This window comes from Cinclus cinclus, chromosome 3 (genome assembly GCF_963662255.1).
Source record: "Cinclus cinclus chromosome 3, bCinCin1.1, whole genome shotgun sequence".
Taxonomy (NCBI): domain Eukaryota; kingdom Metazoa; phylum Chordata; class Aves; order Passeriformes; family Cinclidae; genus Cinclus; species Cinclus cinclus.
Window position 1 is genome coordinate 20,657,284 of NC_085048.1, and position 16,340 is coordinate 20,673,623.

General features: G+C 38.4%; 1 protein-coding gene across 1 annotated transcript in view; it reads left to right on the plus strand.

Moving 5' to 3' along the window:
• The first annotated feature begins 6,268 nt into the window (after nucleotides 1-6,268).
• Nucleotides 6,269-16,340, plus strand: part of MYOM2 (myomesin 2) — a 69,876-nt gene continuing 59,804 nt past the window's right edge. Inside the window, exons 1-5 of the mRNA XM_062488534.1 lie at nucleotides 6,269-6,375; nucleotides 7,391-7,510; nucleotides 9,141-9,279; nucleotides 9,461-9,618; nucleotides 10,465-10,557. Of these exons, the coding sequence (XP_062344518.1) occupies nucleotides 6,269-6,375; nucleotides 7,391-7,510; nucleotides 9,141-9,279; nucleotides 9,461-9,618; nucleotides 10,465-10,557 (617 nt within the window). The remainder of the gene's footprint in view (nucleotides 6,376-7,390; nucleotides 7,511-9,140; nucleotides 9,280-9,460; nucleotides 9,619-10,464; nucleotides 10,558-16,340) is intronic.

The following is a 16,340-nucleotide window of genomic DNA, read 5'->3' on the forward strand; positions in this document are numbered from 1 at the left end:
AATAAGTGGAAAGTAATTAATTATTCATGCTTGTCACAAAGCCTTGTCAGAGGCCCTACCCTTCCCTCCCTTTGCCCATAGAGGTGCAATCCCTTTGGGGTTGTCTACCACCGGGATAGGGTAGAGCACAGTGACTGATCCCAAGCCTACCAGCTCTGCAGAGCCAGTGCTGCTACCCCATGCCATCTGGATATGTCAGAGCCACCACAGTGATACCTTGCAGCAACTGGACAGATCTCTAGGATCCCCACAGGCAGCAAGCATCCATTTAAGTTAGTAATAACCAGGAACCATCGTGGGCCAAGATTTCACAGAACTGACTGCTTTGGCTGTATTCTTTCCTCTGCATGTTTATGTCTCTAGGCATATTAAATTCTTCCTACTTTACCTACAAGATGTAGAAAAACCGCTCTCAGATTGGCTGGTGATGTAATTGAGATGGAAATAATAGGGGTTTTATGCAACTGGTATGACTTCATATGTTGCAGACATTCTCACATCCAGAGAGCTTTTAAGGAAGCAATAGGGAGGCTCATTTTACAACCCGAAGCACTGAGGGGATCTCATGTCTCTACTAATAATATTCTGGAGTTTGCATCTCCTCACTGGTCTTCTAAGTTACTGATTATTTTAAAATGTCAAACTTTTCTAAATAAAAAAATTAAACTGTTTTCTGGCATTTAATTGCTTCCCATGTGCTTGGTGTTGCTAGGAAAAGAAGCCCCACTATTAACATAAGCAACTGCTTTTTTAAGAAAGGAGGTTTGTCTTTTATTAAAATACAGTATTAAACTGCATAAAGGCTTATGCTTTTCCTTTGCCTTTATATCACTCCCTTATTGTGTATTAGGCTGACCCCAGTTTTGGGAGAATCACTTGGTTAGTTCTAAATATAGCACTGCGTCTGCCCTTAAATAGGAGTGAAGGGGCAGAGCAGCCTTTAGAGAGGGGAATTATTTCTTTTCCTTGGGCAGTGTTTTCTGAGCTGGGAAAGGCTGCTCTTCCTCTCTGCTTTGCAGTTTTTCTATATCCCTAGGTAAGTCCATTTTCTATCCATGTTTTTCTTGTACAGAATAAATGAGAGTGCCTGTAAGAGGAGGTTGTGTGCTTTCCCATTAAAGAAAAAAAATATTACTTTCCTCAGGAAAAACAAACAATAAGTAGGACACAAATTGATTCATGAAAAGAAAACCAAAACAAAAAAATTAAAGAAAGGTTGTTTTGTCCTGTTCTTAGTCACCTTGATTTTATTGTGTACTACATTCCCTCTGTTTCTGCATATAAAGAACTACATTGCAGAAATCCATAGCTCTATTTGTATATATGCTTTTCTAATTGCATAAATATTGCACACTTTCTTGTGTGCTTATACAGTATGATTTTTCTGAAGTCTGTGTGTAAATAATTAAGCATAAAATCCAATAGTAGCTGGCAAAACTATCTGGCCTGCTGAGGAATGGGAGTAGCTAGGCAAAAAAAAAAAAAAAATCTACTTTTATTTTGTGTCTCCTATGCTTTCAAATCCATGTTTCCAGAAGATGTGTTTCTGGTGTCTGTATTGCTCTAAGCTAAGTGATACGTTCTGTGCCACATGAAAATTCCAACTAAATACCGCTGATAAAGTCTTAGGAAATCAAGTTCATGCTCTTGAAATTACGCTTGTGTGTTGATAATGTCTATGAGCCATCAGAAGTACCATAATGAAGGATAATGAATGTTGGGATGATGGAAAATTACTTTTATTGTCTTAGCTGTTACATTCTTAGCTGTTCAGTTGAAGGGATATAATACACTTGTCAAGTGAAGGGAAGTCTTCAAACTTAATCAGAACATGTGTGAACTCTAGACATTTGGAATGTTAGAGTGGACAGGATTCAAGTCAATGTGGACAAATTTAGCCTCATTTAATTCCCAGTCTTGTATGACCATGAATTCATAAGGTAACATCCACATTAGTACTCTATCTGGGATATACACTGTTCAACTTCTATTAAAGATATGAAAAGAAAGTCAGTTTGGAACTTTCCACTCCTTTCCTTCATGTCAGTCACAGAAAATGACAAATTACATTATTTTATAGACTCACTAAGATATAGGATCTGGTGCTTCCCTCTGCAACAATTACCTTGCTGGAGGGAAGGGTACCCATGACTGCCTGCTGCTCACCTCCACAGAGCAAAGGTCCTTATCCAGGGTTGTGGATATGACTGTGACCACCCATTATATATTTTGAATTGCCTCCACACTAGCTGTTGTGGCTAGAGTGTGAAGCATGCCATTAAAAGACTATCACAAAGTCAAGGTGTTCATTCTAACTAATCCTAGCTGTGCTGTAATCAAATGATTGCATTAAATTGCTGTACCTGTGTATCATTGAAAATAGTATCATTTGATGCTGGGAAATGTTGAAGGTTTACTCATTCAAAACATATGAAAAAAATGATAGTAAAAATTATAGTAAATGAAAATGAAATAAAAATGATAGACACATCTGTGATGATGGATACCATCAGCTGCTTGAAAATGTTACTTTGCTGGATATTCAGACAAGCATAAATAGAGGAGAGAACTCAATTTTTTTTTGTTAGTATGTATAATAACAAAAGTAATGCATGTATTTCAGGGGATTATTTGAATCTGTTAAAACATTAGCGAAATGAGGAAAATACTATTTATATGAAAAGGAGGTGCAATCAGTAAAACATAAAACTGACTATAATGTAGCTAAAAACATCAAAGGAAAAACATAAAAAGTGTTCAAGCTTGTTGAATGATGTCTGGAATTCAGCAGAGTAAACCAGTGAGAATTCTGTATGTTTTATTTTTTTTAATGATGGGCATTTTTGTCTTATTATCAGAAAGGCTAAAACAGAATTCTTATGGGCTCTGAACAAGATCTTCAATGGAAGGACTGAAACATCTTAAAATGATAGTATGTTTGTGTAGGTTTTTTCATTCACAAAACATAATTTTCTGTGGAAGATCTAAATATACCCATGTGTACAGAGAAAAAAGACTGGAGAGCCATACTAGAAATTTTGTCAAATCAGTTTTTAATCAAATTAGTTTCTTATTAAAATGCAGAAGAATTAGCCAGATCCTCTACATCCCATTCTGTTTAGACTGTAGTGTCTAGAGCTGCAGAATGACACACGATGGTTTTACAAGATTTCCACCAAAGTCAGTTTATGGGAGAAAATGATAAAATATTATTAAATCTACAATCTCTGCAGCATGGATATAACCATTTGGAAAAGATCACATGTTTTTTGAGGCAATATGGTAATTTTTCATAGTGGTCATTAGGAGAAACCAATTAATGTGGGTTTTTTTTTTCCTATCTTTCATTGTGGTATGTAGGCAATATGAGTTTAAAGATATTTTTCAGTTAAATATCAGGGGCTTTTATGCATCATAAAAGTATAAGTTGGTAGCTTCCTGAAAATACTTAACTTTGAACAATGGGAAGAATAGCTAGCAGAACAAGAGGCAGAAAAGAAAATGTCTAAGTCATGGAAAAAACAGGACAAGCCCTCAAATCTGTGCAAACAAAGAAATTTCTGTCTACGTGAGGACAGGCAAGAACTTGTGAATAATTTTTAGCACTTCTGCAGATGGCCAGGAACAGAGATAAGCACAGAAGTGCATGTTGTATGGTATAGCACAGGCAGGTCAGGCTGGGAAAATACATGCTGTACAGTGCATGGCTCGTGACATGAGCCTTCTGAATCTGGGAATGCAAGCTGTCTATCTATGGTGAGAGCAGCCATGTTCTTCTTACCATGGCATTTGTCAAGCCATCCATCAATTTAGTTGGTTGTGTGCCTGCTCTCTGAGGCAATGTAAATGATCATGTTAGAATTTACTGCTTGTCCTTTAAACCTTAAATTAACTCACTTATCAGACTAACAATGTTTATATCAGACCCTTGGCTTCTCTGCTCAAGAATGTGGCCCCTTGTCACGTGGTCCTAGATTATGGCTTTCTATTCAGATCAGTATTACTCTGTCACAAAACTATGCATATCCTGACCTGGGAGCTCAGCCTTTTACTCAGGGTCAAATAAAAATTGTCATACACATGCTACAAAGCATGAAGAAATGTATGTTTATGTAAACTGACTTGAATAGTCTAATTCACCTGTGGTTTATGTCATTAATCCTTAAGGGCATTTTGGCTTAGGTAATATTTTTCTTTGTGTTTAATAATCTTCCAAGTGGTTTATACAGCACATAGGTTAGTGCCCTTTAGGTCCTTTTGATGTCCCCAGCATTTACATTCACAGAAACAAATAGGAATAATAATAACAATAAAAAGAAAGGGGTAAAGTGGTGCTACATGGCACTAACAATATAAAGGTCAGATGACACACCGAAAGTTTTAGGATCATCTTTTCCCTGTAATTCTAGGTGCTTTTCTTGAAATCCAGGGTCATTAATAGGATGTACATGGATGTAACTCAGGGATTGTTTATGACACATAGGCCATGTATTTCAGCAAGACCTCAGAAATTCTTGCAGTAGAACTTGGTGGATAAAACTTGAGATTTGCTTGTTGTTTTTTATAACCATTCAGATAATTAATTTGTCTTTCTCTGGACTTACGATTTTTTCTTCTTGTTGTTATTGGACTTTCAATTTTTCAGTGGGATCTTTTTCCCCCAATTTCTTTGCCATACCACTTCCTTCATCTCACTTTTGAGTCAGTTTTAGAAATTCACTTGCCAGTATAACTTGGTCCCCAGACACTGTCATTAATAGAATTTTGGTTCACCTAAATCAGTAAATTCACTGTGGTTAAGGTGTCATCAGCATATCATGTTCTGTATCTGTCTTACTGGTAGATTGTCTAAATATTAGAATATATTTCAAACATCTCATATGAATGTGCCTCAGTGGAAAACTGAAAAAACAGTCAGCAGTTCCTAGAAATACAGTGTAAACTTCTTTTGTCAGGAGCTCAATACCCCATATGCTGCTATTACAGTGGGACTTTGATTTTGCTCTTCTGATATTTGTCTTTGCAGCACTATTAAGTATTAAATACATACTCTACAAATGTTGCTATAATTAACTGATGATTATTATTAAATTTGGAATTGTTGCCAGGCAGCTCCCTTCTGTGTTAACAGAAGGCAAAGTGAGGCTGGCTGCTAACAAGCTCAATTAATTGCTTGTATGAAGGCTGTGAGTGGATAGCTACCCTTGTTTCTACACTAAAGGTTTTTGGGTAAATGTGAAAAAAAAGTTGAGGAGTCCTGGGTGCTGACAAATAGAAGAAGATATGCTAATTAAAATGTAAGTTTTACATTTAGTGAAAATGGCTGGACTGTAAATGACAATGGTGTTTTCTCCTCTTTCAAAAATGAAAATAACTTAGGCTGATCTATCCACATAAATGGGCATTACTCTGCAATCCTTATAAAGACCTCAGTGTGAATTAAATATGTAGCAACATTTACACTGCATTTTGATAAATTCACAGGGATGTAGGTACCTCCATGTACTTATAATGATGTGGTTGGTAATCTACCTAACTCTAACTCAGTGGGAAATGTGCTCTTGTTCCCCACACTGCTTCTAGGAGCACCCTGAATGCTTCATAGAGCCTTCTATCCAAATATTGGTCAAAAACTATGCCATGCTTTGGAGAAAGTACACAAGAAGGAAACCAGAATGGTTGATAGTCCAGAAAAAAAACCTCACAAGGAAAGATTTCATGAGCCAGCTTTGTTGAGTTTAAACAACAGAACAGGAAAGAAAAGTAAAGAAAATCTTCAATAGGCTGCTACAAAAGTGAGCAAATACTGTCTATTTGTTGTCATGGTGAATTGGACAAAACATGGTGTGCATAAATTGCCAAAATGGAAAAAGTGAAAGGTTTGAAGAGCAGAGAGCTGAAATATCTAACAATGGCCAAAAACCTGTCAAATTTCCATCCCTGGAAATTTCTCTGGAGGCGTTAAATGACATCTGCAAAGAAGGGGAAAGAGGATCTAGTGAAATATCTTTTATGCTATCATCTATGATTCCGTAGCTCATATGGTATGGATGATAAGATACAGCCAGAGGTACCCACGTGTGTGACTGTGGTTCTACTTGTCACAAATTGGTGCAATTTTATACATTTGGACATGTTTACACACATGTCTACATACCAAAAAATATCAAACCAAAGTGTCTGAAAGATATGGCTAAATGTGTGCATGGCTAAATACATGTGGCTAACTTCCCTCTCTTCAGGAATTATTGGTCATCACAGAGGAAGTATGTCTTCAGTAGCAGTTCCATTTTACCAGAGGAGGCACAAGCACTTTGATCAGTCCTATCGCAACATTCAGACAAGATACGTACTTGAGGAATATGCAGCAAGAAAGTAAGTGCCATGTATTTGAGCATAGACGGGTCTCTGTTTTGGGTAGACAGTTCTTAGAATCAAGATACTTACCTTTCCCCTCCACCCAAAAAAGAAATATATTTATACAGAATGATAGTTTTCCACTTCCATTGACACACTCCTTGTCTATAGTCCCCAGCAGCATAGTTGAATTTCCTAGCAACACTGCAAGATACCTACACAGACTTTTTAGCTTAGGATCTGTCCTGTTTGGTATCTCTAAATTTAAAATTCTTCCTTGTAGGCTAAAATTGAAACTCTGACTTAAGTAAAAATTACTGTGCAATTTATTGTAAGTTATAGAAACAGCTTTTTAACCCATTCTTCCATATGGTATGATGATATTCCTACTCCTGAAGCTGGCTATAACTAATTATAGTTTTTGTGATTCAGTTTCCTTTTTTAAACTTAAATGAAGTCTTAATGCTTCTCTTTTGAAATCTCAGAGTTTTAGTCAGAAATTACACATCCTTTGTATCTCAAAGCCTGAAACTTTGTATTTCAGTGGGTACAAAATCACCTTTCTCCTTACTTAGTAATTAACATGCCTACCTAGTTTTCTAGCTGGTCCAGTTTCCCTTATGAAAGAGGACAGTTTCAGAAAGTTCTGGGAAATATAGAAAGGGAGAAATACTTAGAAACAGACAATGCTATGGGGAATCTTTGTGACTTGTGTATTAGACAGGCTGGTACCCTTGTGGTTCACTGAAATGCTATCATCACACCTGAATGATTGAAGACTGAAATAAATATACATTTAATAGAATGAAATAAAACACCTAATGAGCCCCAGTGACAGATGATGGGCCTTAAGCCCTTGAAGGACAAGGGACAACCAGCACCTAGTGCAGTCAGTGAAGATGCAAATGTTTCTCACTGAACAGTGCTCAGTTGTGGTGTTTAGCTCATTCAACTCAAAGTAATTTCCTTGAAGTTTGTGAATTCATGTTTCACCTGAATTTCTGGGTTATAACAATGTCTTTTATATTTGAAGGGCTGCTTCCAGGCAGGCTGCTTATTATGAATCATCTGGCTTAGGCAAAACAACGTGTAGACTCTGTGCCAGGAGGGCACGCACCTTGGCGCATGAAGCAATGCAGGAATCCAGGAAAAGGTAAAGCTCTGTTGGTCCAATCTGACCCATATAGTGGCTCTAGTCCCAGCTCTTTTGCCAGGGCTCTTTTCAGAGTTGACAAGACTGGAGGTTTCTCTGTCTCTGTTCTTCACTAATCTATTTTTGCTGGAACACTAAATGACTGAGTGTCACTTTCAGGCTCATATTCCAACTCAGAGTTGTTCCTCTGATCCCCACTCCGACCCTTGAAAACAGCTTTAAACCAAATATAAATAAGAATCCACCTGGGACCCAGAACTCATTTTGAACAGAGCTACTCCACTATTCCTAAATTTCTAATTTTTTGATAAATTTAAACATTTTAAATTCTTTCCTGAATATCAAAAGGGTTTACTGTCATGTCTCAGTTACTGCCTTGTTAAGAAGCCTCAGAGTAACTGTGCTGATGACAATATTCCCCTTAGTGAATTTCAGTGTTTCTGCTCTGCTGTGCACTATAGTTACTCCACCAAAGACATAGAGGATTTATATTACAAGAAGGAATTCTGACTTGCTTGTAGAAAATATGTTGTGCAAATCATATACACCTATATGGTTCTGGTACTTGGACTGGTTTGAAAGATACTGAAATATACTGTACTCAGAACAAAAATCTCTAGGAAAATAAAATTATTTTAATTTAGGTTTTAAAAATTGATTTTAATTTCAGTAATATAAAAAAAATGGCAAGACACAACCGGTATTTAAAATACATTGAAATGGTACAAAGAATTTTTTTTAAAGCATAAGACAGTATTTTGAGTCACTGAATTTCAAGGAAGTTTTCTTATTTGGGTTATACTTTCAGTGTTGCCATATGATGACTATATTGACAGACATGCTAGAAATATCTGATATTCAGTACCTTATTTTTGTCCTGGGAAGGAAAAGAGTAGCTGTTTACTGAATTAGCATGAATGAAGCTAGCTCCTCCTAAAAACATTTATGAGTTGGGATATTTTTAGGAATTCTGAAAAATCGGTGGAGTTAGGTTTTCAGAGAACAACTCATAATTTTTTCAAATTTTTTTATATTCTCCTGGTAGTTTCTATAATGCTTCCTGCTCATTGTTGTCAAGGGACAGGTTTTTTTGCATGAAATTTTTCATCAAATCCTTGTGAACTCCTTGGTCTGTATCTTCCAGGTGAGTTCAGGTGATACCTCCCATGGAGCTACAAGAACTCCAAGGTTCTAAAGCTTCTAAAGCTAAGAGTGTTATATAAGCAAGGCACAACTTTTAACAGGTTGTGAACAGACACAGAACTCACCTTCAGTCCTCTTCAGGCCTTCTTGTGTCCATGAGTAGGAAAATCAGGGGCCAGAAGGAGGCCAGGCAGGTTCTTGATCTTGGTTACCAGAGGATTGTAGAGAACCATGTCAATTTGACCAGAGCAGAATTAAAGACTTAGAGCTATGGCCCCAGAAATGCAGGGGGAAAGAATATGAAGAATATTCACATGATTTCACATACCCAGGATATGCAGATTGATTAGAAATGATTCCTAATTGATTCTTAATCTAAATTTTGCATCTTATTGATATGGTTTCAGAGCCCTTGATTGCCTGGTGTGTATGAGTGACAAATGTAAAGCTTCAGAGTGGTAACCTGATTTTTTTTCTTGTCCCACAGGAGTCATGAGCAAAAGTCTCATGTAAGTGATGAGAAAAGAATCCGTTTTGCCAGTGAGTTGTCCTCTTTGGAAAAAGAGATTCACACAGCTAGGCACCGTGCTCGAGAGCATCTGGATAGACTTGCTGTGCAAAGAATGGTACCTGCTGAATCTTTTTGCTCCTATGTAAAAATAATTGCAAAATATACTGAAATTCAGGCCTGCACTTCAAATATGACTAGTGATTAAGCATCTTTTTTTTTTTGTGAATTTAAGATTAGATCTCCTAGCCTATTTGAGGCTAGTGCCAGATGTTTCTTTTTTTCCCTGTGTTTAATAGGTAGAAGAAAGCATGGCTCTGGAAAGGCATATCATTGAAGAAAGAATAAGTCGAGCCCCTGAAATTCTAGTGCGGCTGAGGTCTCACACTGTCTGGGAAAAGATGTCTGTGAGCCTTTGCTTTACTGTACAAGGATTTCCAACCCCTGTTGTACAATGGTAAGAGACTGGCCTTCCTAGCCCTCAAAAAATGTTGTTAAGCTTTTTTCATTTGAAAGTTATGCCATAACTGATAAGTGTCATGTATATAATGGCTTTGTTAAATCCCCTTTATAATCCTCCTAGATGTGCTGGATCGTAGCAGTTGATACTGCAGTAGAAGGAGTGGGAGGAACACTTGCTGAGTGGCCCCATGCAACGTGAGAAACAAACTTAAGCGTTTCAGAGGGCAGATAGTGCAAGGCATTCCAGTGTTTCTGGCCATGGAGTTTCTTGAACACAAAGTAGCAAGCGGCAAAATGTGCAGATTTCACAGGCTACTTTCTAAGCCTGGATAATTGAGCACAGCACCACTGTTGTAATGGGCTGTATCTGTGGTCACATCCTGCTAGCTTCTGCTGAGGACATGAAGGTCCTTTCAGCTGCCCTCCTCTGGACAAGTGCTGTCCTGTGTATATGAAAGCCTCAGGCTGGACTGTAAAGACCTAACACGAGGCATAATTCTGTTGCTTTTTTGTGCTGAAGTGTTTTACTGTGGTGCAAGATAAAGTTTGCTTCCCATCTTGTATCAGGGGCTAGTGGACTTGAGAGTTCAAGCCCCATGTCATCTTCTCTTTATTTCTTTTCTTCCTTTTCTGGACTGTGTGCACATCTTCTCTTTCCACTTCCTTGCTGCTATGATGGTCCTGCTTTGCCTTCATGGCCCGATATGTATCTATCCATACACACTGGAAAATACTTCGTGGAAGTAGCGACAGTAGATGATAGTAAATGATACTGTGATACAAAGATCTACCATATGAATGAATTGCTGATATTCATGAGGGTTTTTTTCTTGATTGTCAGGTACAAAAATGAGGAATTGATTTCTCCTGCAAGTGATCCAACAAAGTACAGAATTGAAAGCAAATATGGAGTACATGTTTTACATATAAACAGGTAAATCTTTCTGGGGAATACAGCAGTTTTCTTAATTTCTATATAAAGTATTTTATATTAAATACAGTTTTAAAAATCCCACAAAGGCTGAAAGAGAATTGTTAAATTCAGCACACTTTTCTGTTGATATTCACTTTTAGGCTGGAGAAGGTTCACTGAATATCTGAATATTAGATTATGAAAATGAAATTATAAGTTAGATATTTATATTCATTAAATTCAGCAATCTACAAGATATAAAAAGAAGAGGCAAGTAACTGAAAAAATGGTAGTTTCTTTTTTATTAGAATTACATCTTCTCAGCATTTGAAGTGGAAAATAATATGTTCTTGTCATGATGAAGTTCTTTTAGGCAAACAAAATTATATCTGGGCAAGGCAGGAATACACAGCTGTATTTGTTTTATTATATGCTAGGTTCTGCTTACTTTTTCATATTCTTTTTTCTTTTATTGTCCTTTCCATCCAAAAAGAAAGGAAGTGTAAATTACATTTTAAAAGGTTCTAATGTAATTAATTTTATTTTTTCAAAATATTAACTTTGTGATATAGAGCATGCTTGGGCATAACAGCTTCCCATAAACTAATCCCATGCTTTCTGAAACAATTGAAATGTCAGCTTTTTAAAAAATATCAAAGCCCAAATAAAAATGAAGACATGACTGCAATATTTAAAAAGAAAACAAATATCAAGAGCAGAAACACAAATCCCTTATTTTAATTTCTCCAGAACATGAGCATCAGCTGTGCTGAAACAGCTGGAATATTTGTGGCTAACACTTGGCTGGCTAAACATTTAATCTTCTACCCTGTCTCCATCTGTCAGCAGTGGAAGCAGCCCTGAGCACAGCCTTGTGGCATTAGTACAGAAAATAAGTGCATCATTCCTTCTGCTTTTGGGAAAGACTACTTGCCTTTGTCATCCTGCAGCCAAGTCCAGCCCAACTGTTAACCTTTCCGTAGCTCAGGATGAGAGAAACATATCCCTGTACAGAGCCTGACAGCAAGAATCACCAGGTTGTTGCTTCCCAAGATGCTTCAAAGACTCTCAGTCCTCTACCCCCAGGCCATGGATAACTTGCTAACTGATCTCTGTATCCATGAAGTCTGTCCACACTGCTGCTTCTTCCCACCAACATTACTTTTGAAGATAGTAACAGGGGATTACAAAATAAAAACAGCTTGTCCTTTTGCACTCGTCTCCCTTTTAGCAGGGAAATGGAAAACTCTCTACTTTGTCTGGATATGTGTGAGTGGCAGTCAGGAGATGAAACTTTGTTCACTTTCTAATGGTGAGTGACTGTGACTTTATTTCCCTTGGTTAGCACTCCTGAGGAACTGCTTGGTGAGTCCAGGTGCCAGTTGTGTAGTGTGTAGGTTCCCTTGTGACATTTTGGGAGTAAATAGCTTTTAGGAAAAATGAGAATCAGAGCTGATGCTGCTTTCTGTGCACCTGTAACCATCAGGCTGAAGGTTAATAATAGTGGCTTTCATCCCTTTGGTGCTTTTTACCTCTTTTCTCTGCTGGTTATCAGCCATGTAGGCACAAGCAGCTTTGGGAGTGTTCAGACCCAGCCACATTTCAGGCAAATTCAGACATACTGCAGTCATTTATTGGCACCCACTCAGGTTTCCCCACCCTCTGTTTACTAGACCAAACTTGCATGTACTCATGCAGACTCCCTCACATTCAGCCAAGCTGCCATCTTCAGAGACTCTTGCTCCATTTCTCTTTCATTCTGTCTGGCAGTGTGGTCTTTTTCCACCTAAAGATTCCTGGCTGCTTTCCCACAGATTTCCCTTCTACACTTAAAATAGTACTGGGGGATGGTTATGATTTAGAGAGTTTGTTAAATAAGAATTTCTAATTTAATTTTTTTTTTCTTTTTTACTAATACATTTTATTTCAAAACTTGATCATCAGCTGTATTTTCTATCCTACAAGCACAGAAAATAGACACGCAGGAAATGGAATAACTTTTTTTAGCCCATAATTAACATTAAGTATATCTTGTATTGAAAGAAAAATATGTATATAATGTTAAAATTATTAATATTTTTATACAAATGCATCAATTACTTATGTATCTTCCATTGATATTGTTGTGCACTTATGTTTTGTATTTTATGAATAATTTGTTTTTCTGGGAGGTGGAGCCATCAGAAGTTTCTTCCTATCCACTTCTGTGCTCTTCTCAGCTGTTCATACTAAAGTGCTGAGCTGAATGTAATCTTATCCACAGCCGCTCAGAACGGCCTTGGAATTTCTTGGCTACTTTTCTAGCACTTCAGCGAAGCCCAGGGAGTGAACTTTTTCCTTCTGATGCAAGTGTGATATTTATTCCTATGAGTATTTCCTGATCCCAGTGGAAACATTCTTGAGGCACTGAAACCTTACCATCACCTTGTTGTCCTAAAGTAGTAACTGGACACAGTTTCATCCCCCAATGTTTGACGTTCTCCAGAACCCATAAACCGATACAGTAACCAGATAATTTTAATTTCTCTTATATTTTTTATGATGGTACATTCTCAATTTACCATGTTTTTTGCATGTGTTCAGGGCTATCATGATCATATAGTATCTCTTTCTTGCTCCTTTTAAACTTTTTCAAATGCGATTTTGAGCTCAAGACCTCCCTTGAGTGGTAAAGAAAAGGAGTTTGGAGTTTAATTCTGTTTTTCCACATCTCATAATTATAGCAGAAGTTATGCACTGGGGTAGTGGTTCATCCCATCTTTCAACTGTCATCTCACAGTTATTAGCAGCAGACTCTGAAGAATCCTTGGAGGGAAAGCTCCTGGTAGTTGAAATAAATCATACATGTCTGAGAAGGTGTGAGTTTGTTTAAAATGTGTTTTTATCTCACATAATTTAATTATGGATAGGCACATAGTACAGAAAAAAATTTCTGCAGAAATTTTGTAGAAAAGAGTTCTCTATCAGTGGCAGTCAAGATGAGGGTGGCCATTGCTTTATGGCATAGCTGGAAAATATTTTATGTCTTAAAGAATATCTTAGTAATTAACAATTGCAACACTTTTTAAGGTCTTAGTTGCTAAAACTTTTTTTTTTTTTCAACAGAGTTTTGTTGCTTCTTTATTTACTGGGATGACTTATTAAATGGATCACTTGGTTTTATTCATCTGAGATTGACAATGTTGTATTCCCAGGTGTGCTGGCTGGTGTAGAGGAGGAATCAGGATGCTCCTCCCTGGGGTTATTCTCGACTCCTACCCCTCAGTGAGCAGGAGGGTGAGCTGAGCTGGGTGGTAGGAGCAGGGACTTGACATTCCAGGACACTGTCAGTATGGTGTGGGCACACATTTTCATTTATATAGGGCACAAGTTTTGACAGTATTTTCTCTCTTATTAGAGCCCTATTTGCTGTTTAATAAAGGCAAAGCCTGAGCAATGCATACATGGCAAAAGGAAAGGTTTGCAGTGCATCAGCAGGAGTATGTGGCAGAGCCTGCAGAGTGCAGTGTAACACCTGGGAGGAGCAGGCAGAGCCTGCAGAGTGCAGTGTAACACCTGGCTGGAGCAGGCAGAACCTGCAGAGTGCAGTGTAACACCTGGCTGGAGCAGGCAGAACCTGCAGAGTGCAGTGTAACACCTGGGAGGAGCAGGCAGAGCCTGCAGAGTGCAGTGTAACACCTGGCTGGAGCAGGCAGAGCCTGCAGAGTGCAGTGTAACACCTGGGAGGAGCAGGCAGAGCCTGCAGAGTGCAGTGTAACACCTGGCTGGAGCAGGCAGAACCTGCAGAGTGCAGTGTAACACCTGGCTGGAGCAGGCAGAACCTGCAGAGTGCAGTGTAACACCTGGGAGGAGCAGGCAGAGCCTGCAGAGTGCAGTGTAACACCTGGCTGGAGCAGGCAGAGCCTGCAGAGTGCAGTGTAACACCTGGCTGGAGCAGGCAGAGCCTGCAGAGTGCAGTGTAACACCTGGCTGGAGCAGGCAGAACCTGCAGAGTGCAGTGTAACACCTGGCTGGAGCAGGCAGAACCTGCAGAGTGCAGTGTAACACCTGGGAGGAGCAGGCAGAGCCTGCAGAGTGCAGTGTAACACCTGGATGGAGCAGGCAGAGCCTGCAGAGTGCAGTGTAACACCTGGGAGGAGCAGGCAGAGCAAGCCCCTCATCTGCTGCTCCAGCCCTCAGCATCACCTGCACCACTTCAAAAAAAAAGTTAAAAATTGAAATAACTTTCTCTTCTAGCTATTCTGATTTAACAAACGACCCTGTGTGGTCAGTAGAGTGCTATTTTAGTTTGATTAGGCACAAAAGGCTTGAGATGATTTCTGTGCTGGGGGTGGAAGCCGAAGAGAGCAGAGGTATTGAGACAAGATCCTCTGGCATAGCCTGCAGAACCCGCAGAGCTGTGCAAGGTTGGTGGGCAATAGACTGCAGCTCCCTGGGTTTTGTAGGTATGCAGTATCAGTGGCTGTATAGGCAGAAAAATGGTGTACTGCTCTCCTTTCCCTACTGAAGGGCAAGGAGCAGCCCCCAAATATGTGATCTTCAGACTTGTCAATCACTGTCCTGATAAACTACAGTAGTTGGGGGCTTGAGGAAGTGGCTGCCTCATAACAAAGGTCCCTCTTCCCTAAACATGAAATCCAACCAAATAAAAAGAATCAGTCAGATTCATTCTGACTGGACAACTAGGACAGGAGATGGCAATTCTGCAGAGTGTTTCCACATTTTTATGTCATAGCCATAACACTGAAAATTTTGTCATTTGGATTCAAAGAAGTAATTTTTAACTCTGTAATTTACTATGCATTTCCTTGTGCTCTTTAAATGCACTGAATTGTGTTCTGATTCAGGCAAAGATGCTATTCCACTCTTAACTCCTGTGTTTAAATCTACACTAGGCAGTTGGATGCATATATGCATTTTAAATAGATGTATTTGCCTGGGGAATATTCCCCACACAAGTATTAGCACTTCAGAACCTCATGTGGATTCAGAGCAATTTAATTTACACAAAAAAGTATTGGTACCTTGGGACACATACAGTTCTGCACTCACATTTTATGCCATCTAAATGTACTCTATGCATATTTTATCTGACCTTTGTAAAGGCTGAAAAACACATTCTCCACCATAAAACAAGAATAACTGTTAGACCACACCTTGCCTCCTGGGTACTTCAGATGTAGTTTCTTGACTCAATGCACTTTACAGTGAAATTTAGGAAAACTGATTTTTTTTAGCATACAAGGAAATAGATTATTTCCAGGATAATACTCCATCTGAGCATTACCTGGCACAAAACAAAAGTCAGAACATTATGTAATTTGCCATCCTGTCCAACTTTTTTTCATAGCGGATATGAAAAAAAAAAAATTCCATCAAGCTCCTAGCCACTAAAACCCTTCATTTCCAATATAAGATTTAAAGGGGTTTCAGTGAATACTAGGCTGTCTAAAATGGTTTATTTCTCTTCTGGAGAGTCAGATGAATGATCTTAGCAAAGACATATAAATTGCTTTCAAAGCAGTAAACCACAGAAAATGGGTAGAGTTGTTATGGCCTCTTAAATAGCAAGAAGTGCCTGGCCTGTGGAATTGTGTGTTCATAATAACTATAAGAACCTCATTTCTCTCCATAAAAAACAAAGGGTGCTGTAAGAATGTGGTCAGCTATTTGGTCAGTTACTTCTTTCTTATGTGAGAAAATGAATTATAACTCTATCACTAACTTTTGTCAAATATTTGCTTTCAGATTTTGAGTTTCTTTTGGCTAATAAATCTGTCTGTTCTAGAGACATTTAAGATCGT